The sequence below is a fragment of the Capra hircus genome, chromosome 11 (assembly GCF_001704415.2).
Source record: "Capra hircus breed San Clemente chromosome 11, ASM170441v1, whole genome shotgun sequence".
In the NCBI taxonomy this organism is placed as follows: domain Eukaryota; kingdom Metazoa; phylum Chordata; class Mammalia; order Artiodactyla; family Bovidae; genus Capra; species Capra hircus.
In genome coordinates, this window is record NC_030818.1 from 72,849,072 (window position 1) to 72,876,175 (window position 27,104).

The following is a 27,104-nucleotide window of genomic DNA, read 5'->3' on the forward strand; positions in this document are numbered from 1 at the left end:
ACACACAGTTCGAGAGTCAACTGGTCATATCCTCTGAGTAAGATGGTGGCCCAGTAGTTAAGCACTTGATCACAAGTCCCATAGCTTGTGTTCAAATCCTGATTTTTCTACTGGCTCTCAACTTTAGGCAAATTGCTTAACCTCTGCAGGCTCCATTTTTCTTAGCTATAGAATAGAGAGGGCAGAAGTATCTACCTTCTTGTGACTGTTGCCAGGATTAAATACGATGATTCCCAGGACAGTAGTCACTTAACAAATGGCACTCCTATTATTATCTTTTACTATTGACATGACTTCAACTGTCTGGCCATTCCCGTCCCAAATTATCAATAAATGACTAGTGGAACATACAAAAAGGAAAATACCACCATTAGCAAAGAAAAATAGGAGTGGTCTCCCAGAATTTCAAAAATGCCAAAGAAACCATGTAATGAGCACACCAAGGAAGGGACTGAGTAGAAGGAGGCATCAGGGCTGAGATGCGAGGCCCCTTCTGAGAACAGGGGCCAGGACACACGCCTGCAACACTCTCCCAACTTTGGTAACCGCTTCTTCTGTGAGATCGTCTCCAAACAAGAATGCAAACTCCCTTAACGAAAAGAATTACAACCTAACTATCTCAGGATCCCCTCTCTCCTCCCCACCTTCCAAGCTAGGGCACAGAGGACATCTTATCATTCCATTAACTTTTTTTTTTTTTCCAAAACATGAGTAACAGCTATTGGGTTACATTTCCAAAACCCACGTTTATCTTGTAACCGCTATCCACGACCTTCCATTTCTCCTCAGGGGCTGCGAGAAGCCCGACTCCTCAAAGGGGCCCTCAGGGCCTTTCCACAGTCACCCTGCTGGAGATCAGCCAGTTCAGTCCCCAGGCCATGACAGGCAGTGGGAAATTCAAGAATAAATTATATCAGGCTTCCCTGGTGGCTCAGGGAAGTGGTAAAGAATCTGCCTTTCAACACAGGGGACACAGGTTTGACCTCTGGTCTGAGAAGATCCCACATGATGTGGGACAACTAAGCCCGTGAGTCGCAACTACTGAAGCATGCGTGCCTAGAACCCGTGCTCCACAACAAGAGAAACCACTGCAAGGAGAAGGCAGTGCACCGCAATGAAGAGCAGCCCCTGCTCACCACAACTAGACAGAGCCCTCTTGTAGCAACAAAGACCCAACACAACCAAAAATAAATAAATGAATAAACAAATCCAGAAAAAAAAAAGAATAAATGATATCTTAGTGACAGTGGTAAAGTTGCTAATGGGGAGAACGACTCCAATACTCTGGCCACCTGATGCAAAGAGCTGACTCATTGGAAAAGACCCTGATGCTGGGAAAGATTGAAGACAGGAGGAGAAGGGGACAACAAAGGATGAGATGGTTGGATGGCATCACCAACTCAATGGAGATGAGTTTGGGTAAACTCCCGGAGTTGGTGATGGACAGGGAGGCCTGGCGTGCTGCAGTCCATGGGGCCGCAAAGAGTTGGACACGACTGAGTGACTGAACTGAACTGAACTGAACTTATGTAGAACCAATGAAAATATTGTTGTTAAAATCACACTGTGTATGTACCTGCTGAGAGAAGCAAGATGGCCCTGTGGGCTGCTTTTGTAATTGGACTATAGGTAAGGAATTCACTGAAGAACAAGCCAAAGAAGAGTTTACTTGAGGACCTCTGATCCTGATGTTATCAGTCCTCTGTGCGCAAACCAAGTACGCTGAATCTTGCTAAGCAGCTTACTCCTGTCTCCCTGTCAAGGAAGCTAAACCGTGGGAGGTGGGTGTGCCAACCACCCACCTGCTGAAGCCTGGAGCTGAGGGTTGGCCACAGAAGAGCTTCCATCATCCTCCGACCCTCTATACTTCCAGTAGTGGACTCCTTAACATGCTGCTTAACATTCTTTAACATGCTGCTACATTTGTACACAGCCTTCATGGGTCTGGTTTTTATGATTAAATGTCCTACTCTTTCTGGCCCCATGGACTGTAGCCTACCAGGCTCCTCTGTCCATGGGATTTTCCAGGCAAGAATACTGGAGTGGGTTGCCATTTCCTTCTCCAGGGAATCTTCCCAACCCAGGGATCGAACCCAGGTCTCCTGCATTGCAGGCAGATGCTTTACCCTCTAAGCCACCAGGGAAGTCCTAATTTAAACCCAGAACAGCTTAATCTACCTTCTCAACCCCATCCTTTTCTTCCACCACCCCTATACATCCCTCACTTTCATGCCATTCCCAAGCATCATACAATGTCATGCCTCTGTACAAGTTGTTGCTAATATGCTCACTCCTTGGTTCCGCCAACTCCTATTCATCCCTTATGGCCCACCTCAAATATCACTTTGCCTGGAAAGTTTTCTCTAATCTCTCCAGGGGAAATTAAAGGTCACCTCATACATGTTTCCATAACTCTTATACATAACTTTGTCATGAAATGTCCTGTGTGTGCTTAGTCGTGTCTGATTCTTTGTGACCCCAAAGATTGCAGCCTGCTTGGTCCTCCGTCCATGTGATTCTCCAGGCAAGAATACTGGAGTAGGGTGTCAGATCCTACTCCAGGGGATCTTCCTGACCCAGGGATCAAACCCATGTCTCTCATGTCTCCTGTATTGGGAGGTGGATTCTTTACCACTGCACCACATGGGAAGCCCATACATACCTTTGTAACGTGTGCTAGTCACTCAGTCATGTTTGACTCTTTGTGATCTCATGAACTGTAGCCCACCAGGCTCCTCTGTCCATTGAATTCTCCAGGCAAGAATACTGGAGTGGGTAACCATTCCCTTTATTTTAACACAAATCATGGTGGGGTGGAGGTTGCACATCCATCTCAACCAGACTATGAACATCAAGAGCAGAGGCCATGCCCACTCCTCTTTGTATCCACCGGGCTTGGAACACATTAGAAAGGTAACACTTGAGGAAGGAAGAGGGAAGCAATGAGGGAGGGGGAGAGGGAGGGAGGAGCTGAGGGAAGGAGGACTCAAGAGGGGCAAGAAGTGGATCCTCCTAGACCAGGTTTGATAAAGAACGGGGAGAATTTGGGGAGCCAGAGAAGAGACACTTCACATCCCCCAGGCTGCAGAGCCCAGGAGGTTCCTCACCTCTGACGCTTGATCTCCTCTTCCTCGATTCGCCTGTGGATCTCTCTGATATCTGCAGCTACCTGGATATTTGTCACCAACTCAGTGCCACAGAGCAGCAGTTTAGCCAGTTTCTGAAACCAAATAAGAATTTATAAAGCTAGAAACACTTGCACAACTGTCTGTAGCTGTGTGATCCACCAAGCAGGAATTAAAAGCTGCCTGATAACTTTTAAGTGCAGGCGGCTGCTGGCCGGCTCACTAAGCGCGGCCGAGCGGAGCTACCCCACGTACGAGGTCAGGGGCAGCAGCCTAGAGTGACAGGCTGAGACGGCGCAGGAACGGCCGAGAGGAGACACCCCATGTCCGAGGTCAGGGCAGTGGCCAGGAGGAGCTACCCCGCATCCGAGGCCAGTGGCGGCCGGGAGGAGACACCCCACGTCTGAGATCAGGGGCGGCCAGGAGAAGCCACCTCGTGCCCGAGGCCAGGGGCGGTGACCTTGAGGAGCCACCTACGCCCAAGGCTGGCCGGGAGGAGCAACCCGAGGAGCGGTGGCTGCGCAGGCACAGGAGGGCCTAGAGGAGCTATCCTAGGTTGAAGGTCAGGAACGGCGGAGGTAAGGGGATACCCCTCAGTCCACGGTAAGGAACAGCGGCTGTGCTTTGCTGGAGAAGCAGTGAAGAGATACCCCACACCAAGGTAAGAGAAACCCAAGTAAGATGGTAAGTGTTGCAAGAGGGCATCAGAGGGCAGACACACTGAAACCATACTCACAGAAAACTAGTCAGTCTAATCACACTAGGACCACAGCCTTGTCTAACTCAATGAAACCAAGCCATGCCTGCGGAGCAACCCAAGAGTGGTGGGTCATGGTGGAGAGGCCTGACAGAATGTGGTCCACTGGAGAAGGGAATGGCAAGCCACTTCAGTATTCTTGCCTTGAGAACCCCATGAACAGTAGGAAAAGGCAAAATGATAGGATACCAAAAGAGGAACTCCCCAGGTCATTAGGTACCCAATATGCTACTGGAGATCAGTGGAGAAATAACTCCAGAAAGAATGAAGGGATGGAGCCAAAGCAAAAACAATACCCAGTTGTGGATGTGACTGGTGATAGAAGCAAGATCCGATGCTGTAAAGAGCAATATTGCATAGGAACCTGGAATGTCAGGTCCATGAATCAAGGCAAATTGGAAGTGGTCAAATGAGATGGCAAGGGTGAATGTCGACATTCTAGGAATCAGTGAACTAAAATGGACTGGAATGGGTGAATTTAACTCAGATGACCATTACATCTACCACTGCGGGCAGGAATCCCTCAGAAGAAATGGAGTAGCCATCATGGTCAACAAAAGAGTCTGAAATGCAGTACTTGGATGCAATCTCAAAAATGACAGAATGATCTCTGTTCGTCTCCAAGGCAAACCATTCAATATCACAGTTATCCAAGTCTATGCCCCAACCAGTAACGCTGAAGAAACTGAAGTTGAACGGTTTTATGAAGACCTACAAGATCTTTTAAAACTAACACCCAAAAAAGATGTCCTTTTCATTATAGTGGACTGGAATGCAAAAGTAGGAAGTCAAAAAACACCTGGAGTAACAGGCAAATTTGGCCTTGGAATGTGGAATGAAGCAGGGCAAAGACTAATAGAGTTTTGCCAAGAAAATGCACTGGTCATAGCAAACACCCTCTTCCAACAACACAAGAGAAGACTCTACACATGGACATCACCAGTTGGTCAACACCAAAATCAGATTGATTATATTCTTTGCAGTCAAAGATGGAGAAGCTCTGTACAGTCAACAGAAACAAGACCGGGAGCTGACTGTGGCTCAGATCATGAACTCCTTATTGCTAAATTCAGACTTAAATTGAAGAAAGTAGGGAAAACTGCTAGACCATTCAGGTATGACCTAAATATAATCCCTTATGAATATACAGTGGAAGTGAGAAGTAGATTTAAGGGTCTAGATCTGATAGATAGAGTGCCTGATGAACTATGGAATGAGGTTCGTGACATTGTACAGGAGACAGGGATCAAGACCATCCCCGTGGAAAAGAAATGCAAAAAAGCAAAATGGCTGTCTGGGGAGGCCTTACAAATAGCTGTGAAAAGAGAGGAGAAAAGCAAAGGAGAAAAGGAAAGGTATAAGCATCTGAATGCAGAGTGCCAAAGAATAGCAAGAAGAGACAAGAAAGGCTTCTTCAGCGATCAATGCAAAGAAATAGAGGGAAACAACAGAATGGGAAAGACTAGCGATCTCTTCAAGAAAATTAGAGATACCAAGGTAACATTTCATGCAAAGATGGGCTTGATAAAGAACAGAAATTGTCTGGACCTAACAGAAGCAGAAGATATTAAGAAGAGGTGGCAAGAATACACGGAAGAACTGTACAAAAAAGATCTTCACGACCCAGATAATCATGATGATGTGATCATTAATCTAGAGCCAGACATCTTGGAATGTGAAGTCAAGTGGGCCTTAGAAAGCATCACTACGAACAAAGCTAGTGGAGGTGATGGAATTCCAGTTGAGCTGTTTCAAATCCTGAAAGATGATGCTGTAAAAGTGCTGCACTCAATATGCCAGCAAGTTTGGAAAACTCAGCAGTGGCCACAGGACTGGAAAAGGTCAGTTTTCATTCCTATTCCAAAGAAAGGCAATGCCAAAGAATGCTCAAACTACCACACAATTGCACTCATCTCACATGCTAGTAAAGTAATGCTCAAAATTCTCAAGCCAGACTTCAGCAATATGTGAACCGTGAACTTCCAGATGTTCAAGCTGGTTTTAGAAAAGGCAGAGGAACCAGAGATCAAATTGCCAACATCGGCTGAGTCATGGAAAAAGCAAGAGAGTTCCAGAAAGACATCTATTTCTCCTTTATTGACTATGCCAAAGCCTTTGACTGTGTGGATCACAATAAACTGTGGAAAATTCTGAAAAGAGATGGGAATACCAGACCACCTAACCTGCCTCTTGAGAAATCTGTATGCAGGTCAGGAAGGAACAGTTAGAACTGGACATGGAACAAGAGGCTGGTTCCAAATAGGAAAAGGAGTACGTCAAGGCTGTATATTGTCACCCTGCTTATTTAACTTATATGCAGAGTACATCATGAGAAACCCTGGACTGGAAGAAACACAAGCTGGAATCAAGGTTGCCGGGAGAAATATCAATAACCTCAGATATGCAGATGACACCACCCTTATGGCAGAAAGTGAAGAGGAGCTAAAAAGCCTCTTGATGAAAGTGAAAGAGGAGAGTGAAAAAGTTGGCTTAAAGCTCAACATTCAGAAAACAAAGATCATGGCATCTGGTCCCATCACTTCATGGGAAATAGATGGGGAAACAGTGGAAACAGTGTCAGACTTTATTTTGGGGGGCTCCAAAATCACTGCAGATGGTGACTGCAGCCATGAAATTAAAAGACGCTTACTCCTTGGAAGAAAAGTTATGACCAACCTAGATAGTATATGCAAAAGCAGAGACATTACTTTGCCGACTAAGGTCTGCCTAGTCAAGGCTATGGTTTTTCCAGTGTTTATGTATGGATGTGAGAGTTGAACTATGAAGAAGGCTGAGTGCCGAAGAATTTATGCGTTTGAACTGTGGTGTTGGAGAAGACTCTTGAGGGTCCCTTGGAGTGCAAGGAGATCCAACCAGTCCATTCTGAAGGAGATCAACCCTGGGATTTCTTTGGAAGGAATGATGCTAAAGCTGAAGCTCCAGTACTATGGACACCTCATGCGAAGAGCTAACTCATTGGAAAAGACTCTGATGCTGGGAGGGATTGGGGGCAGGAGGAGAAGGGGACGACCCAGGATGAGATGGCTGGATGGCATCACGGACTCGATGGACGTGAGTCTGAGTGAACTCAGGGAGATGGTGATGGACAGGGAGGTCTGGCGTGCTGCAATTCATGGGGTTGCAAAGAGTCAGACACGACTGAGCGACTGAACTGAACTGAACTGAACTGATGACTTTTAAGAGTAGAAGCTACTTAGCAACTCGTTTCCAACAGGACACTCATGATGAGATGTTACAGCTTACGATCTACAAGCATTCTGCACTTCTGGATGTATTTTAATTTAGTCTCGCTAGAGAAGAGACCAGCCCACCAGTACGAGGGCATGCACTCTGGGCACATCTTGGCACTTTCTCCAATGGCCTCTGAGTGATTGACACTGCCAGGGTCCTTTCTAAGAATCTCAGTTGGGGAGGTGAGACGTATAATAATAATAGTTGTCCTGCAATGTCCATTCCCCCCTCTTCTTTTAATAGCAGAATACCCATTTTAGCTGGGCATTTGACCTCTCCTAAAAGATACACCTCCCAATATCCCTTGCAGCTAGAATGCACATGAGCAGCAGTGCGCGTGCCACTTCTGAATGGTGCCTTGAAGGGGAAGCTGTGCCCTCTCCTGCCCCCTTTTCCTCTATCTCCCAGGCTGGCATGTGATGCTAAGTTTGTCATGGTCAGCAGACAAAGGCAACCTAAAGATGGGCGGAGGGAACTGAGGTTCCCAACCTCGAGGAGCCCCCATATCAGCCCTGGACTATGTCCACTCTGAGCTATTAAGTGAACCAGAGAAATAAGCTTCTATCTTGTTTAAGCTAATGTTATGTGGGACCTTTGGCTAGAGGTGTTCTAACACAGGAGACTTCTGTAACTGACTGCACCACCCCTCCCTCAAAGGCTCGGGAGTTTTGCTATTGGCAAACCACTTTTAAAGTCCTGTTTGTAAAGTTCACACTCAGCATCTTCACTCCTGACCTTTTGGTGATGTCTTGATTTCAAGATAATACATCCTCTCAACAAAAAGTTCAGGTATCCTCAGGTTATGTCTGAGTTTTTCCAAGTCTGTTCTGGAACTTAAAAATTTTCCAACTCTCGGATCATTTCTGAATGAGGAACCTATAAATTTCTCTCCTCCAAGGAGTCATTGAAATGATCAGAGACTCTATTTCATCTCTCTCTTCTATGGAAATTTTGAAATGTGGCTTTAATGAATGCATAACTGAACTTTAACCCAGATCTCCAGGGTGCTGCAGACTTTTTTTAAACAGCTCCAGCCTTATCACTTATGCCAGATGGTTTTAAATGCATAAGGAAGTGTCGACTTTCCTGTAGTTTTGAGCAATTTTCTATTTTCTACTCAGATAATGTGAACATCAGAAATATCTGAATCAAGTATTTAAGACCCAAAGTAAAACTGAAAATGTTGCCATCACCAACAGATTAACAGACACACCCTAACATTTTTGAGACCCAGGGTAAGATTTTAAATGAAGGTCCGCATATCACATATCTAAATATTTAAAAATTATAATTCAGTGTAATAAGCCATTAAACACATTCTGTCCTCCTACCTTGGCACCTTCATAACAGAAGTCCTGGTTTGAATTCATACTATGACTCGGAGCTCAACTCAGAACTTGGTGGCTAAGGGGGAGACAGTATCAGCCCCCAGCCTAGAGCCTAGCCCCTGGCCACCAGCCTGAAGCCCAGGCCATTCTCTTCATACTCCTAGCTCCGCATCATGCACCATGAAGGGCATCAGACGCTGGCACATGAATTTCTCAGACCACATGTGGGAGCTCTGTTAAACCCTTTGGCCATCCCTGAGCAGAACAAAACCTAGGAAGTGGCTGATGCAGGCCTTGAAAGTGGGCTCAGAACCATTTGGACAGGGAATTTGGAGTTCTGTGACAGACAGTGATCTAACAGGGGAGCACTTGGGCTCTGAATAAATTTGAGGCAAGTCTACTTGAGGGGGCACATCTGGAGGAGGGCCAGAACAGGACACAGGACTCTCCTCATTACCACTTTTATTCAATGGGCTAGAAGCATATCTAGTGCAACAAAGCAAGAAAAACAAGGTTTTGAGTATCAAAATGGAACAGGAAAAGAGAAAACTGTCAGTTTCAGATGATACGATTATATGTTTAAAAAAGAACCCACAGGTTAACTATGAAAATTAAGAAGTGAATTTGACCATGCTGCTGGCTATCAGGTCAATGTGTCAAAACCAATTATACTTTTACATATCAACAATGAACAATTAAACCTCGAAAAAAAGTGTAAAACATTGCTAAGTGATATTAAAGAATACTTATATGCAAAAGAAGGGATATTTTATACTCATGGGTTGCAAATCTATATTGGTAAGATGTTAATTCTTTCCCAGATTGATCTGTACTTTCAATCTGATCTCAATTAAAATCCCAGCAGGTTTTCTGGTGGAAATTGAGAAAATAATTCTAAAATTTATATGGAAATACAAAGGGTCAAGAACAGCCAAGACAACTCTGAACAATCACAAAGCTGGAGGACTTACCCTAGGGTATCAAGGGCTGCCATTTGGCTACAGTAATTAAAATAGTGTGGAAGTGGCACAAAGATGGACAAATGACCAACAGAACAGAAAATCTAGAAACAAACACACATGTATGATCACCTCGTTTGCAACAAAGGTACATTGCAATGCAGAGGGGAAAGAATGATCTTCTCTTTAAATGGTGCTGGGTTAATTAAAGATCTATTTAAAAAACAATGAACCTGGGGCCCTACTTTTACACCACACACACAAAAAAATGGATTCCAGACAGATTATAAACCAAATGTAAATAAACAGTTGAACAAAGAAGTGTCTAAAAACAAAGCATGGGAGAATATCTTTGTAAACTTGGAGTTGACCAAGATTAAACAGGAAACAAAAAGAACTACCATTTTTTTTAAAATTATTGATAAGGTACAGGGTCAAGGGCAGTGGCCTCTCCTGCCCAGGTCTTGGAGAAGAACTAGTTGTTAATACCTTGATATTGAAAAAGGTAGCATTTTCTTTATAAATTGAAATGTATAAATGTTCTTTATACTCCTCAATGCCAACATGCACGTGTGCTCAGTCATACCCAACTCTTTTGCGACCCCATGGTCAGGGCCCTGCCAGGCTCCTCTCATCATGGAATTTTCCAGGCAAAAATACTGGAGTGGGTTGCCATTTCCTACTCAGTGCTAACACTCTTCATGATTTAAGTCCTAAGTGAAAGCAACGTAGAAAAGCTGCTAATAAAAACAATATTCTCTCTCTGGTTTTACACTCAGCTTTAGAGTGCTCAGGATGAACAGTATTTTCAAGATTATATCAGTATCAACTAAAAGAGTATTTTCGTCTAGTCAAGGCTATGGTTTTTCCAGTAGTCATGTATGGATGTGAGAGTTGGACTGTGAAGAAGGCTGAGTGCCGAAGAATTGATGCTTTTGAACTGTGGTGTTGGAGAAGACTCTTGAGAGTCCCTTGGACTGCGAGGAGATCCAACCAGTCCATTCTGAAGGAGATAAGCCCTGGGATTTCTTTGGAAGGAATGATGCTGAAGATGAAACTCCAGTACTCTGGCCACCTCATGCGAAGAGTTGACTCATTGGAAAAGACCCTGATGCTGGGAGGGATTGGGGGCAGGAGGAGAAGGGGACGACAGAGGATGAGATGGCTGGATGGCATCACTGACTCGATGGACGTGAATCTGAGTGAACTCCGGGAGTTGGTGATGGACAGGGAGGCCTGGCATGCTGCGATTCATGGGGTCGCAGAGTCAGACACAACTGAGCAACTGGACTGAACTGAACTGATACACAATATTCCTTTTGTCCTACACAGAAATGCTCAGAGATCATCCAGCTTTAGATGAAGTACCATAAGTACAAAGGGATGATGTGACATCTACTTCACAGTTATCAACAGATCTGGAACAAAAACCCATAACAGTTCAATATTCTTTCCACTACAGCAAAACATCTTATCCTTGACCCACGACAGTCCAAGTAATTCAGTTGTTTCTAGATATTGCTAGGCTCTATAATCTGACACAACTGAGCGACTGAACTGAAATGAGGCTCCATAGTAATATTTCAGTAATTTGAATATTTTCTCCCAGTAACTGCATTTCAATTCCAGAAATGATCTCTTTTCCTCCCCACTTTTAGAAATCCCATCTATCTTTCTAAGACCCAGCCCCAATCCTACTTTCTCCTTAGAACCTTCCCTGACCAGGCTGGCTGGGTGAGCTCTTTTCCATGCAATTAATTAATTAAACGTGGCACTGTGCCAGTTGGTGCTCCCTGCTTTGAACTACTGTTTATCCCTCCTGCACCTCTTGCTTCAAGTCCTTTATTACCTGTTTCAGGAGCCCTGTCATCACCATGGGAGAGCGATCAAAGACTTTCTTTTCGTGTTCATTGGGTACAAGTTTGGCCCTACTCCACAGCCACAAAGAGGCCTTCGCTCATCTAGAACCTAACAGTTCCACCGGGGACACCGCACACACACACATTTGGAAAGTCAAACAAGGCAGAAAATTGTCTATAGTGAAATAAATGAACGGTACAGACGAGAAAAGTTCCATGTGTGACTTCAAAGAGTTTGACCTGCTTCGTGGCAGACATCGTGGAGAAGTTGGGCTGTGAGACAGTCTTAAAGTTGGGCTGGGAACCAAGGTTGAGGAGAGGGGAAGAGGGAAGGGAGAGGACAGGAGGGAAGAAGAGGGGGAGGGGCGGGGCTTGGCATTGCTGCATCGAAGGCCCAGCACAGAAAGAGTGAAGCCTCCGTCTGGGTCCTACTGGACTGGTGGGACCCATTTATACCCCGTTTCCTACCAGTCTGCTTTCTTCTTTCTGTTTGTAGCTCTTGCTTTGATCTTCCTCACTCTCCTTCTTCCCGTCTAAATATTCTCCAAGAGCTTCCCTGGGATGGCAAAAAACATAGAGAAAATGAAGTTTAAATTCTAGGGAGTAAAATCTTTCACTCTTTTTTTCCTAACTTTGATTTTTGTTTTGTTTTGTTTTTTTTAAATCTTTCTGCCGAGCTATGCATGGCCTGGGGGATTTAATTTTAAATTTTCATAGTATATTTCACCATATACAAAAATATATTCCATAGGGATAAAAATTCAAATACTAAAAAGAACACAGTCCAGGATTTCCTTGGTGGTCCAGTGGTTAAGACTCTGAGTTTCCAATGCAGGGGGTGCATGTAGGATCTTAGCTCGCTCCCCATGGAACCTGCCTCCCCTGCATTGGAAAGGCAGAGTTTTTTTTACTCCTAGGCCCGCCAAGTGGCATGCGGGATCTTTGTTCCTCCAAACCATTCCCTAAAGAGCAACAAGGGTGATCTTAACATGCTTAGAAAGTTGAGAAATTCTCACACTAGGTTGTTGGCCTGTGGGTAAGAGCTATAGCCATATGGAAGGTCAAATGGACACTCCAAAACTGCACCCAAGTGCACAAAAAGCAATACTGTATACCAGGGCTATGGTAGGGATTAGCATCACCCTTAGGGATCTCAAGGACTTCCCAGGTAGCTCAGTGGTAAAGAACCTGCCTGTCAATGCAGGAGACATGGATTCAATCCCTGGGTTGAGAAGATCCCCTGGAGAAGGAAATGGCAATCCATTTCAGTATTCTTGCCTGGAAAATTCCATGGACAGAGATGCCTGGTGGGCTACAGTCCACAGGGTCACAAAGAGTTGGACATGACTGAGTGGTTGAGCATACAATACAATTAGGGATCTCACAGATGTGGGAGTGGTGGTGCCTATCAAATCTCCATTTAATTCACTGGTCAGGTCCCTGCAAAAACTGGATGGATGGAGCCAAGAAAATGATTGTCAATTACTGCAAGCTCAAGCAAGCAGCAGTCCTAATTGCAGCTGCCATGCAGGTCCTTGCTTGAACATATGAGTGTGGCCTTAGGTACCTGGAATGTGGCCACTGATTGAGCCAAATATGCTATTTCTACCTCAGTCAGGAAAAAGGACTAGGAAGTTCATATCGAGGAGGAACAGATAATACACACTCATACAGTCCTCACACTTGCAGGGCCATGTCAATGCTCCTGAGCTGACAAACTAGAGTCTAGATAGATCAGGACCACTTGGATATCCCACAGAGCATCACACTGATCTGTTATCTCAGGGCTGCCAAACTTTGGCTGATGGGCCAAATCTGATTCATTTGCTTTTGTATGGCTCAGGAGTGAAGAATGATTTTTTTACATTTCAAATGGTTTTTTGAAAAGATCAAGATGAATAGGCAGAGTGCAGGGGATTTTTAGGGCAGTGAAACTCTTCAGTACAGTACTGTGATGGGTAGATACATGTCATTATATATTTATCAAGATCCAACTGTTGTACCAATGTACCATTCTGGTGGAGAATATTGATAGTGGAGGAGGTTATACATGTGTAGAGTGTGTGTTAGTCACTCAGTTGGGTGTGACTCTTTGTCACCTCATGGACTGTAGCCCACCAGGCCCCTCTGTATGGGATTCTCCAGGCAAGGATACTGGAGTGGGTTGCCATTTCCTTCTCTAGGGATCTTCCCAACCCAGGGATTAAATCCAGGCCTCCCACATTGCAGTCAGATTCTTTACCATCTGAGCCACCAGGGTAGCTTCATACATGTGTAGAAGTAGGGGGTAAATGGGAAACCTCTGTAGTTTCCACTCAATTCTTCTGTGAACCTAAAACTGCTCTAAAATATGAAGTGTATCAATTAAAAAAAAAAAGATCTAAAGATGAAGAATATTCTGTGACACAGGAACATTATATGAAATGCAAATTTCAGTGTCCTTAAGTAAAGTTTTTGTTGGAACACAGCCACATCACTCTGGGCCCCTATGTGTCCAAAGACCAGCAGACAACAAGAGAAGCACCGTCTTGACAAGGCAGCTGACCCTGACCAGCAGGACGAGGTATAAGCGCTGTCACACAGTGCGGTGTTCAGGCAGTCACGGGTTCACGCAAGTTCCCCTCGGTCCCCCTTCTTAAGACAGGCCACAAAGTCTGTGAGTGGACGGGGGTGGCAACCCCAGCCTGAGAATGGTACGGTTATCAGCCTCAGACCCTGCAGGAAAACGGTTGTGTGTCACACAACCAGTTAAGCCACTGAGACCAACAGAAGTGATAGCCGAGGTCTGCTCTGTAACCCCTTGTGGAAGGAAGGCAGGCTGGGAGGCAAGGAGGAAAGAACGATCTCGCGGAACCGGTCATGAAGCCCCAACATCTTCAGGTACGGCCCACAGTGCCTGGCGCAGCAGGCTCTCCGTGAACGTGCTGGGGGGATTCCTGTTTCCATCTTTGACTTTACCAAGTGTATTCAATGCTTTAATATCACATACTTTGTTTGAACCTTCTGGTAGAAAAGTTTTCTATCTCATCAAGAAGCAAGACCAGCTCACACGTAGGGCACGCGAGCCCCTCACCACAGGGGCTCCGGCCTGGAGAAGCCACCCCCTCATTCCAGCACCCGGGTCACCTGCACCCCGGCGCTCCTTGGAAGAACGCGCCCAAACCCTGACTCACCGCCGCCGAGCTTCCAGGCGCGCCGCAATGCGCAGGCGCCGGGCCTGGATCCGCTCCTGAGGATTATCAGAATGTACGGAGGGTCCGAGAATTGGGGTGGCTAAATGTTCCTCCTCCTTCTCCTCCAGGACCCCCAGGGATCCTGGCGGATTCATGGCAGGTGCCTTCCGCCCCCCGGGCAGCCCTGCCTGGACCACCGTGGGACTACAGTTTGGTTGCTAACAACAAAGCTGTTGCCAGGGAAATGCAGTCACCTGACCCGCAGCTGTCGTGGTTGCGCGCGCAGCCCCTAAGGCCGGGCGCCCTGGTGTTCTTAGCGCCGTTGTCTCAGCTTGGGGCTTTATTCCTCTGCTGCAATTACGGTGAGGACTGTATTGAATCCCCCACTAAGGCTCAGGTGGTATTAACAGAGGCCGGAAGACTTAAGAGCTGAACCAAGTTGTGATTCATCACTTACCGACCCTATGATTAATTCATCCATCAAATAAATAATCCTCAAAATCACCGTATTCATCTAATGTAATTCAATGTCTACTCTATGCCAATCACTGTGCTAGCTCCGAGGATCCAAGCGTTGTCTTTTCCTCGATGGAGGGGGTAGAATAATAGGTTCACTCAGAAATTCTGAACTAAAGTACATTGCATCCATCTGCTTGTCATCCATTCTTTTTAAAAATTTATATGTATAACTTTACTTTTGGCTGTGCTGGGTCTTCTTTGCAGCAGGGGTTTTTCTCTAGCTGCCGCGAGCGGGAGCTACTCCTTGTTGCAGTGCATGGGCTTCTCATTGCGGAGCAAAGGCTCTGGTGCGCAAGGGCTCTGGTAGTTGCCGCTCCTGGCTGCAGTAGTTACAGTCTCCAGGCTCCAGAGCACAGGCTCAATAGTTGCGGCACACAGGCTTAGTTCTTCCGTGGCACGTGAGATCTTCCCAGATCAGAAATCCAACCTTTGTCTCCTTCGCTGGCAGGCGGATTCTTTACCACTGAGCCGAGGAGGAATTCCCATCATCCATTAGTGTTTGAGCTCCTACTTTGTGTATTCAGCCTCTATCGTCTCTAGAATGTGAAAAACCCCTGCCATCAATAAATTTATATCCAACAAGGAACTGTTGTCTTCTGTAGCGGTTTTCAGTAGGGCTACACTCCCTCCATCACTACCCGCAATCACACACAGAAAAAGGAGGAGAGCAGAGAAAAAAAGGTAGGAAAGGGAGTGAGCGGGGAGGAATGAAAGTTAAGAGCACAGAAGCACATTTAAACTTTCGAAGGAGCACTGTCCCTTGAAAAGCACTATTTCCTGGGTGTTTTGTACGTGTCAAATGTCGCACTGCGACAAAAAATGCACCGTGTTCTTATGTAGCATTAAGACCCATTCGAAAACAAGCAGGATAAGATTTGATCGAACCTTGTCCTACTGGCCTGAGAGAAACTCGGAAAAGGGCACTAGGGTAGTAAGAAATTGCAGACAGGCCCTGCCACCTTGGGTATGGCACAACTTACTGTTTTCTCAGCTGTACTGCCTGCCTACTCAAATCACAAGCAACAGTGAGGCCAAAGAAGATAAGCCCCTTGTCAATAAGCCCTGCTGCTGCTGCTGCTGCTGTTAAGTCGCTTCAGTCAAGTCTGACTCTGTGCGACCCCATAAACGGCAGCCCACCAGGCTTTCCGTTCCCTGGGATTCTCCAGGCAAGAACACTGGAGTGGGTTGCCATTTCCTTCTCCAATGCCTGAAAGTGAAAAGTGAAAGTGAAGTCGCTTAGTCGTGTCGGACTCTTAGCGACCCCATGGACTGCAGGCTCCTCCGCCCATGGGATTTTCCAGGCAAGAGTACTGGAGTGGGGTGCCATTACCTAAGCCCAAAGGCAGGTGGGGCAGATGTTATTTTAGCCTAGCTGTTGATAGTATTTGCACCTCTTATCAAATACAATACTGTTGACTTGTCATTATATTTGTGTGAAATGATTCAAGTATACAGAAAATTAGAAGCATTTAACCTGACTTCAAGTTAAGTGGTAATAGCAAAGGCAATTCAAATAGTAACGTGGCACAACTTTCCCTGTTAGCAGTTTTAAATGCTCATTTAAACAAGGGATGAGTTCACTTGCTTAGATATTTGAAATACAACTTTATTCTGATTCTAAACAAAAAGGAATGGGAATGACAGTAACAAACACGATTCCACCTCTCAGTATTGTCATGTGACTATAGCCTTGCTGCTGCTGCTGCTACTAGGTCGCTTCAGTCGTGTCTGACTCTGTGCGACCCCATAGACGGCAGCCCACCAGGCTCCCCCGTCCCTGGGATTCTCCAGGCAAGAACACTGGAGTGGGTTGCCATTTCCTTCTCCAATGCATGAAAGTGAAAAGTGAAAGGGAAGTCGCTCAGTCGTTTCCGACTCTTAGTGATCCCATGGACTGCAGCCTACCAGGCTCCTCCGTCCATGGGATTTTCCAGGAAAGAGTACTGGAGTGGGGTGCCACTGCCTTCTCCGGACTATAGCCTTACCCAGCGGCAAATGGAGTTTTCTTTTTCAAATTATTTTTTCCAAGTGCGCAAGGGGTAGGCAGATTTGAGAGCACCAAAATCTTGGAGCAGCTAAGTCCAACAGCTGCCTGGATCCTTGTCCCATATGTAGCCAGGGTGAGGAGTCTGGAGGGTGCAGGAGGAGTAGATGTTTGCTTCTGGGCCTCAGAGCCCTCTGCCAGACCTCTCTCTCCTTTAGTTGTAACCTCAAGCATTACAATAAACTTCCTTGGGGCAAAGGAACTGGAGGGGCAATGCATAGTTCCGACCACTAATTCCTCCAGGTCCTGGGCCATGTCTCCACCATCTGGGAGAAGAGAAACAAGCACCACTGTGTGTGCATGTCAATGGCTGGGAGTAGGATACCTAAGAAAGTCTGTGGAATCAGCTGTCATACAAAAGATGGCAGAGAGAGCAAAGGTATCATAAAAAGTCATAAAGAGCAATCAATAGGATGCTTGGCTAAGAGCCAGCCATTTTTTGTGATAAGGATGCTGAATCCCTTTTTTGCTGTTTGAGCTTTTAATAAAGCCTCGTGCCTTTTTTTTCCCTTTGCTCCAGATCTGGGCAGCTGATTTAAAAACAAAACAAACAAAAAACCATGGGAATTCCCTAGTAGTTTATTGGCTCAGTGGTAAAGAATCTGCCTGCAGTGTGCAGGAGACACTGGAGATTTGGGTTCAGTCCCTGGGTGGGAAAGATCCCCTGGAGAAAATGGCAACCCACTCCAGTATTCTTGCCTGGAAAATCCCACAGGCAGAGGAGCCTGGTGGGCTATAGTCCATGGGGTCGCAAAGAGTCAAACTGAGTGACTAAGCACTGACTGCTCTTAGTGGTTAAGACTCCACGCTGCCAAAGCAGGGGGCACAGGTTTGATACCTGGTTGGGGCACTAAGATCCCACATGCTATGTGGCACAGCCAAAAGATAAAAAAAAAACCCTGGGTGCTCCCTACTTTGGTGGAAGGTTCCACGTGTGTGCTGGCTCTAGCTTCTAACCATAGTAACACCCCAAGCCAGTGTCGTCGTGGCTCTTTTCGGCCATTTCCCAACCAGCTGGAAGGTCTTCGCTGCTGTTACAGACAGCCTCAAGTATATAAATAACAAACCTTTTTCATAGGTGTGGAGGAAAACAATACTCTCATTCACTACTGAAAAGACATGTTTTAGGACAGTTTGCCAGTATCAATAGTTTAAAAGAGCATATGTATTGAGTAGGCAATTCTACTTAAAAGAATTATCCTTGAGAGACAATAGATCTAGGATACAACCCCACAGGGTCAAAATTACATGAGTAACTTTTTTAAGTTTAGATAGACCCAAGCTGGTTAGCCCTGCTGACAGGCCCATTCTAGGTGTTTGAGGTTTGCATTCAGGAGAGGGATAACTGCTAAGGCAACCAAGATGCTGGGAGGGCAGGGGATTAAGAACACATAAGCCAGAGAATTAGCCTGGGTTAAAATATGGGACATTTCCTCCCTCACCTTCTTTAAACCTGCTACAGAAAACTTTTGAATGCCCACTGCCAGAACTGGGAGATCAATTCTGATGGTTTTTAAAAAAGGAATATTTTCCTCAGAAGCAATGTTAGAAAATATGGGTTTTTATGAGCATTTGATATATATATATATATATATACATATAAAGTTTAGGTGCACTAAATGTGGGTTATTAAGTTCTTAAGCAATTAGCCTGGAAAATGAACACCACATACATTAGTACTCTTTATATGGGAAGATGGTTTCTGTTTTTAAACTTTATTTTGTACTGGGGTACAGCTGATTAACTGTGTTGTGATAGTTTCAGGCAAACAGCAGGAGGACTCAGCCATACATATACATGCATCCATTCTCCCCCAAACTCCCTTCCCATTGAGGCTGCCACATAACATTGAGCAGAATTCCCTGTGCTATACAGTAGGTCCTTACTGATTATCCATTTTGAATGCAGCAGTGTATACGACCTTCCCAAACTCCCTGACTATCCCTTCCTCCAGGCAACCATAAGCTTATTCTCTAAGTCTGTGAACCTCTGTATTGTAAGCTCATTTGTATCATTTCTTTTCAGATTCCACATATAAGGGGTGTCATGTGATATTTCTTTCTCTCTCCCTTTCTTCCTTCACTCAGTATGACATTCTCTAGGTCCATGTATGTTGCTGCAAATGGCATTATTCCATTCTTTTTAATGGCTGAGTAATATTCCATTACATATATGTCACACATCTTTATCCATTCCTCTGTTGAGGGACATTTAAGTTGCTTCCATGTCTTGGCTACTGTAAACAGTGCTGCAATGAACACTGGGGTGCATGGATCCTTTCAGATGGTATTTTTCTCTGGATGTATGCCCAGAAGTGGGATGGCAGGGTCATATGGTAGCTTTATTTTTAGTTTAAGGAACATCCACACTGTTCTCCACAGTGGCTGTACCAATTTACATTCCCACCAACAGTGTAGGACGGTTATGTGAAGATGTTTTTCAGTATGAAACAATCACTTTACAAGCTACTCAGTTATTATGAGAACAATAAATACTGCCTAGTATCCAGTTCTAGGAAGATCATAGCAGTATATTATGAAAAGCTGTTTCTGCCAACTTCCTAGTACTTTGCTCTCTGAAACAAGTCACAGGATTATAGAATATCCAGGAGCAAGCAGGCTGATCAAACAAAAGAAAACCTTTTAAAATTCTGCTCAAAATTAACCAATGATTCTCTGAGACAAGTGACTGGACAGTTTTTCTCCCCAGAACTCCCCTCCCCTTTGGCACCTACCAAGGAAAAACAAAGACAACAATGTGAAAATAATTAAAAGGATTTAAAAACCATTTACTCTTTACTTTTATTACAATAAATATTTATCCATAATAGAGTTAAAACAATTTTAAATTAAAACCTACTGCATTACTTTTGGGTTTCACAGCAGCAGAAATAAAACATAAATTCAGTTGAGAGCACAAAGCTTCCAGAATCCAGTGGCAAGAAACAGTCAGATCTTGATTACCTGGGCGAGCAATGGGGACCAGGAGTACCGATGACACAAAACAAATGGTGAAATGCACACCTGTACCCTGTTTCCACATCAAATAACGTAAGACCTCACAACATTCCAGCTAAGGAATTTAAGCAAGTTGTGACATCCCATTTCCCACAAGAGCTAGAGTTTTCCCCCATCAAGCCCAAGAGCACAACTGCTCCAGGCACTGCCTTCTGGCCAGGAATGAGCCCCACCATCATTCAAACCCTGGAAGCCTCAACTCTGGTGGAAGCAACCATCTTTTCACAAGTTTTCTGACTCACACAATCCCTGGTGAAAGAGAAGCAGAAAGTGACATATGTCAAGGCCTTCCTTGGGGACTAAGATGAAAGGCAAGTAGGAAAGACTGGAGATGCAGATAAGGAACAGGCTTCTCAGAGTTACAGGGTACATGCAGATTAAGTCAACATGAAGAAACAGTCTGGTGAGGGCTTATCATCTTGCTGATAATCAAGAGTAGACTGCGCGTACATACGAATACATCATACATATATATGCACAAAGAATATATGTGTACATATTAAATATGTAGCCATACACACACCACACATAACCAGATAAAATAAATGCTATGTTATTTGCTATGAACATGGGCAAGTCCTAGGTAGACCAATTACAAACATGTTCAATTAAACTACTTGAAAGGGAAAATAACTTTGTGTTCCTTTCAACTTCTCTCACATATTCCACTTGTAGCAGACACAAGTGGTATTGTTTCTAGGCACCTGAGGGGATGGAAATCATCCTTCTGTTTCAGAACACTACAGAAAGCAAACTGCAATAGGACCAGGCTATACAAATCAATAATTGATTTGGCCATGATTCCCGCCACCTATTCTTAGTCCCAGGACATGAAACCTTACTCAGAAAAGTATCGATTTCTTTTCCTACCATTGGCTACAAATTTAATCTATTCTGTTAGATGGGAGGGGAAAGGGAGGATGCAGGTCGGAAGGAGTTTACACCTCAGCAACTGTTCACTGCCTTCCACTTTACCCAGAGGAAATACTACTTGAAAAAAAAAAAACTCTGAAATTTGGAGTTTAATACTGAATTCTGCTTTCTTGGCACATTCCAGAAAAAGCAAGAGATTACCTGTAGCTGGGTCTTTGTCTCCTGAATAGCTGCTCTAATGGGATAAGTTATTTAAACAAAATAACCTACCCAAAAATGTTCATATTGTGGGCAGTCTTAATTAGTACTTACTAAACTAAGTCTGATACAGAATGATACCAGTAATTCAAACAGATTCATAATGCAGCATTCATGGACCTCATAAAATTAAGACAGGCCCCTCCTATAATCTGATTAGTAACATTAAGTACTGAACATGCCTCTAGTCAAGAACTTACTCCATGTATGTTTCAATAAAAACCAAAATTAATTCCAATTCTGTTATCCATAGAAACTACTTAAGAGAAGACTTTAGCCTAAGAGTCACAAGGCATCCACAGCATTTAGCCACTCCGTGGGTCTCCAAAAGTCTCTGGTTACAATGTAGCATTAGGTACTCCATGATAATGATCCAATTCATATGCTTTCAAAATAACACTACTCTGACTGAATCTGGTTTTCTAAGAATCATTCTGTGAAGAGTAAGACAATGTGAATGGCCTGTAGAAGACCAGACAATACTACTGTGTCCAAACGGACTCTCCCTAAGAGAAGCCCTTGGGAAAATATTCTAAAATCAGTCCATGTGCCATTTTCCAATTCTAGGAATCTGGCCTTTCTCTCCAAATGCCATATAATCCACTCACTCAGGCCACCTGTGAAAAAGGCTGCAAATGCCAAAACTTCTTATGCTACCCGAAATATTAGTTCATTTAAAATATGTCTGAAAAAAGAGCAAGTCTCTGCTTAAAAACAACTGGCTAGATTACTGTCTCTAGCATATTTATTAAAAAGGAAAGCATTACTAGCATGCAGCTTTAAAAGGTTGTTTATTGTGCACCACAGAAACAATGGAAATGAATTAGCCAGTAAGTCCAATTCCCATGGCTCCACACAAAGGAAAAAGTAAACACACTGCCACTTTCTCTGGAAAAGCTAGACAACCATGATTTACCATAGATCCTAAAGCAACTGTCTGCCAATATGTCAGGTATCTGTACCACTGTCAAACATGAAAAGTAAAATACACAAATCACATGGGTTACATAATAAAGGAAAATCTGAAAATTACTCAAGCTTCCCTAAAATGTACAGGACATCATACTTTCAAGTTTCACAGTGATTAATTTATCACCATTTTACTGTTAAAACTGTCACTTAAAAGGTACATGTCAAAGTGCTTCAAATGCAGCATACTAAAAAAAATCTCCCTGAAAGTTTTTAGTATTGGCAGCTCACTGAAGGCTATTCACCCACAAGGTGTTCAAGAATGGACATGTGGCCTTACAAGCACACCTCATGGGACAAAGAAAATCCCAATCTGATTTCACAAATTTCCTATAGAGTGCTCCAGCAAGTCCAGAACTGAAGTCAAGATAAAGGCCACTCTAAACACAGGAATCAGCACAAAGATTTCTGTATCTCTTTTTGGCTTATTGGGGGACCCAAAGTCAAAAGATCTAGTCCTTCAGATTTACTTTGTTCTCTCTGGCACATTCCCACTCCTTGCCTAGGCAAGAGATCTAAGGCCATCAAGGAAATCTGAATGTGGCAGGGTATAGGGGGCGACAAAGCCAAGTGGAGTCTCTGTCCCAGGTGGTGGCTGGTTAACGGTAAACCCAAGGGAAGAACGAAGAGGAGAGTTACAAACAGGTTTCCTGTTAAAATATTAAGGGGAGAAGTAGTCTTTGATTCAAACACTTTCAGATTACTTTTTCATTCTCCATAGATTACAGAATCAAAGCCTGCTTTGGAAAGCAAAGTGAAAAGTGAAAGTGAAAAACACTCAGTCGTGTCTGACTTTGTAACCCCATGGACTATGTCCATGGAATTCTTCAGGCCAGAATATTGGAGTGGGTAGCCTTTCCCTTCTCCAGGGGATCTTCCCAACCCAGGAATCGAACCGGGGTCTCCTGCACTGTAGCCAGATTCTTTACCAATTGAGCTATCAGGAAAAACAAGATGTGTTCCAAATGCTTTTGGACTGACTACAACATAAATTAATTCTTTGAAAACTGAACACTTAGGAAACTTTTAAATTCACATTTGAACTTGAGATTAATGGAGGAAGGATGATTTAAATGTGACAGTTTTGAACTGTGCACTGCAGTAGCATCACTGGGCACTGAAGTGATCTCTTCTTCCCCTTCAAGTGGACACCATCTATGCTTGCTTTCTCCTTTACATGTTCCCCCAATGCCCAGGCTCCAGGTCATGATCAGTATTCTTTCAGGAACTATTTAGAACTGGGGCAACCCTAGACATGCACTCCTCTTCCCAAGAGCTCTATATTAAAACAGATAGCATGTTGGTAACCGTACTGTAACATTCTAGGCCATAATCAGCATCAAAGCTTTTTAAAATTTAACCATGATATTATTAAAATGCCAGAGAAGACTATTTTACTTCTCGATTTGGAAGTTATTCACTCTATTACCCGTAAGACTAAAACCCATGAATTACATCTGTTACACATTAAGGGAGGAATGTTAAACTGTGGCAATTATAAACTGTATGTAGATTACACTAAGACCATGAATGTTATTAAAGGATTATAAAAGGCAGCATGAATATATTCAGATATCTTTTAGATTTTTCTATCCTATGCCCCCCCTCAAACATTGGGGAATTTTCTGACAAGCATGAAAGGACATTTTTCATACCATAACCTGAAAAGAAACTTCCTACAGGTCTAGGTAACTTTGGTCAGAAGAAACACGAAGCAAACCTCTAGCCTGGCTAAGGCACTCTGTTTTGAAATGGACAGAAAACATGCATGTATGACCAATTATGCCACTTGCTCCCCCAAAAGCAGCTCAGCATATGCTAGGAGAAAGGCCGGGGTGTGAACGCACCCCAAAATATCATGCATAAGCCTGAAATACCTTTTATACTTTGGAAATGTTATGATCATTGGTGATGATGTCAGTTCACAGAGCTCTTCGTAACAAAGTCCTGCTTCAGTTGCTATACCATACATGACAAAGAGGGGCTTTCATGATACACTTCAAGACGGCAGACTAAACCAAAAAAAGGAGTCAACAGAACACTAAAGAGTCGCAAGTCCACAGTATTCTGAAACCGTTTTTCACTTTTCATCTTTTATCTTCCTGACGTCCATCTTTCCTTCATCCCATGATGCCAATGAAACTGACTACAGCATAATTCTTAACCACCACGGGGAAATATGTTATCAAGTATAGGCACAAAACAATTTTCAAATAAACCTGATGCAAAAAAAAGAGCAGGAAAACACTTTGAGGTAAAAGAGACCCAAAATTACAGGACATGACCCTATGTCAGAAATAAAGGGTATTTTTTTTTAACTATACTGTACAAAGTGACAAAAGCCTGTGGTCCAAATTTGCCATTTTATAAATATTTTTAAGCTCTTACATAATACAGACGAATCTCATTTTTGTATACAAAGTCAACAAAACAATAAAATGATTAGCTTAAAATCTTAAAGCAAAGCTTTGTTCCCCGCCCAAATTAACACTTTATCCAGTTCGATTTTACAGATGACACAGAACAAGGTATACAAAAAATAAGTTACTTTTACTTAATTAGTTCATTCTCTGACCTCCATGATGGCAATTTAAGTAAACATGGAATCACTATCCATATTCTCCTGTGTTAATTTCCCAACTATTTTCAGTGTTCATTTTTGTCTCAGAGAAAGTCACAGAATATACCTCAACCTTTACAATTTTTTAAAAATTGAGTACAGTTAGCTCCATGATGCTTCATTTCTAATAACTTGATGACAATGATTACAGTTCACAAATTTAAAAAACTGAAATAATAATTACATGGTTATTTTTACAAAGTGGCAGATTAAAATCCAACAAAAGAATACACTATAATTAAATTTAATGATGGGCACATTTATAGATAAATAATGATTATGGTTTTAAGTACATTATCAACACAGTGGTGCCTATTTTATCCAAGTGCAATCCGTCCAAAAAAAGGGTTTAAGATACACTCTTCATTCAAGCACAAACTTCATTCAGTGTAAAATAAAAGAAAATCAGCCGGTAAATTTCACCACCACCTAATTAAATTAAGGAGACAAAATCAGAAAGAAATAGAATATCCACATTCATGAAAAGCTGTGATCATAAAACAATCATATGGAAGTCAAAAGAGATTTTTATGTTTGTCAGTAAACCTCAAAAATTATTCCAAGTCATATTAAAGGGTGTAAATACTTAGTAAGGCATATATATCAAAATTTTTCTTCAGATGGAGAAGTGAACAAGTTGGGGAAGAGAGAAGTTCTCTCTATGTCTTTATCTTGTATGAAATTAAAAAAACAGCACTATTTCCTCCACAGAAAGAGATAAAGGGAGAGAAGAAGGACAAATTAAATCAGAAATCTAGTTTCGCAGCAACGTTCACAGTAGTAATTTCATAGTGAGGTTCATGAGATTCCTAATTCCTAAGAAACTTTTTTTCTTATAAGGAAGTTAATCTATGTTCCTCACAAGTAATTATTCTAAGAATGGGACTATCACATGCATTCATATGACCATAGTTCATAGGCACCAAATCTCAGCAACTTGTAGCCGAGGGGAAAAAATGCCATGTTTAAACACTGAACCATGCCAATGAGTGAGCCATAATTACAATCCATTCTCAATATTAAGTCTCAATAAAATATTTTTCTTTAAAAGAAAATTAAACCACTTATCAAGATCTGTTACATAACAAAGAGAGCTGGAATACTAGAGAATTTAAATATATATATATATATATATATATATATATATGTATATACACACACACACATACACACATAAGCTCTCTTCGCACATGAGGACAAAAGGCATTTCCATGGGAAAGTGAAACCAGTATTTGGCAACTGTATATTGTTCTCTTAATCATTTGGCATTCTTGCTGAAAGTGACTTGCTCTTATTTTTTCCCTATATTAGATATGGGGTACTGATAGCTTCCACAGCTAAAGACTTACTACTAAGTACCAAATATGAAAACATATTGGGTCCTCTGAATGTTATCAGTGTTTCTAAACAAATACGAGGGTTTGAAAAATAAAATCCAAGCATCTTTAACTCTGTATAAACCAAAACATTACGGACTCCTAAACTACAAGGAACATTTTGCTGGACTATTACGTTTAACCAAAACAACACATGGTTTTATAAAAAAGTAAGCTGGGAGTTAATAGGTCCAATATTCCACAAGTTCAGATATGTATCATTCCTGCTGTCCAAGTACGACACACACACTGAGTTCCCATGTCTGTTAAGCAGATCAGTTTAGTTCAACGGTGATGGATGAATATTTACAAGCATCTTATTTACAGTACTTCTTTCTGTAGATTACAGGCCAATATTCTTTTCTTCCACTCCTAGTCAATCCGAGTTTGGTTTTCTCAATGAGAAGGGGTAAATGTGAAAATGGTTGCTCAGCTGCTTTACCTATGGAAAACCAGAACATGAGGCAATGACAAATACATACATAATTTCTTTAAAATGCATACAGAATTCACCCTCTGGAAACAATTTACTGGCATGGCAAAAATCATTAGAAATGGAGACGTCTCCCTGGACTAGGACAGCAGTAGAACTAGCTGGCTAAGTGAGTACTAGAACTATCCTGGGAGAGTACGACTTACACCTGGGTTTGCCCAACTTCAAAATCTAGTCTTTCCAGAGCCTCCCAGAACACAGAGCCTTACATTCAAATCTACAGAAAAATTACAGGGTTAGTTGATTTATACTATCTAGCAGATCAAATATTTACATATATGATTAGAGTACATGTTCAGCTTCTTACAATGCTTCTAGGTAATCATTCCTAACTTCATGTAACAGTATAAAGCTAGATGTGTAAATTTTTGATGGTTTAATCCATGTTAGTTAGGGTATCCCTACTAGAGGGTAGGCAAGAGCAAGGTAATGTGCCAGCTAGCAAGTACTGTTTACTTAATACTTCTTAGTTTCATTCTCAT

At 43.0% G+C, this 27,104-nt stretch overlaps 2 protein-coding genes across 4 annotated transcripts in view; both read right to left on the reverse strand.

Annotated features, from left to right (window-relative positions):
• Window positions 1–14,889, reverse strand: part of DRC1 (dynein regulatory complex subunit 1) — a 45,936-nt gene extending 31,047 nt beyond the window's left edge. For 2 of the 3 annotated variants that reach the window (XM_005686932.3, XM_005686931.3), the window contains exons 1-3: window positions 14,454–14,885; window positions 11,749–11,836; window positions 3,108–3,220 (exon numbers count right to left, since the gene is read on the reverse strand). In XM_005686932.3, the coding sequence (XP_005686989.2) occupies window positions 3,108–3,220; window positions 11,749–11,836; window positions 14,454–14,608 (356 nt within the window). In that variant the 5' untranslated portion in view covers window positions 14,609–14,885. Of the gene's footprint in view, window positions 1–3,107; window positions 3,221–11,748; window positions 11,837–14,453 lie in introns of all 3 variants that reach the window. The other variant, XM_005686933.3, reaches the window with a different exon arrangement.
• Window positions 19,784–27,104, reverse strand: part of EPT1 (ethanolaminephosphotransferase 1) — a 44,567-nt gene continuing 37,246 nt past the window's right edge. The window contains exon 10 of the mRNA XM_005709705.3: window positions 19,784–26,571. Coding sequence (XP_005709762.2) covers window positions 26,473–26,571 — 99 coding nt within the window. The 3' untranslated portion in view covers window positions 19,784–26,472. The remainder of the gene's footprint in view (window positions 26,572–27,104) is intronic.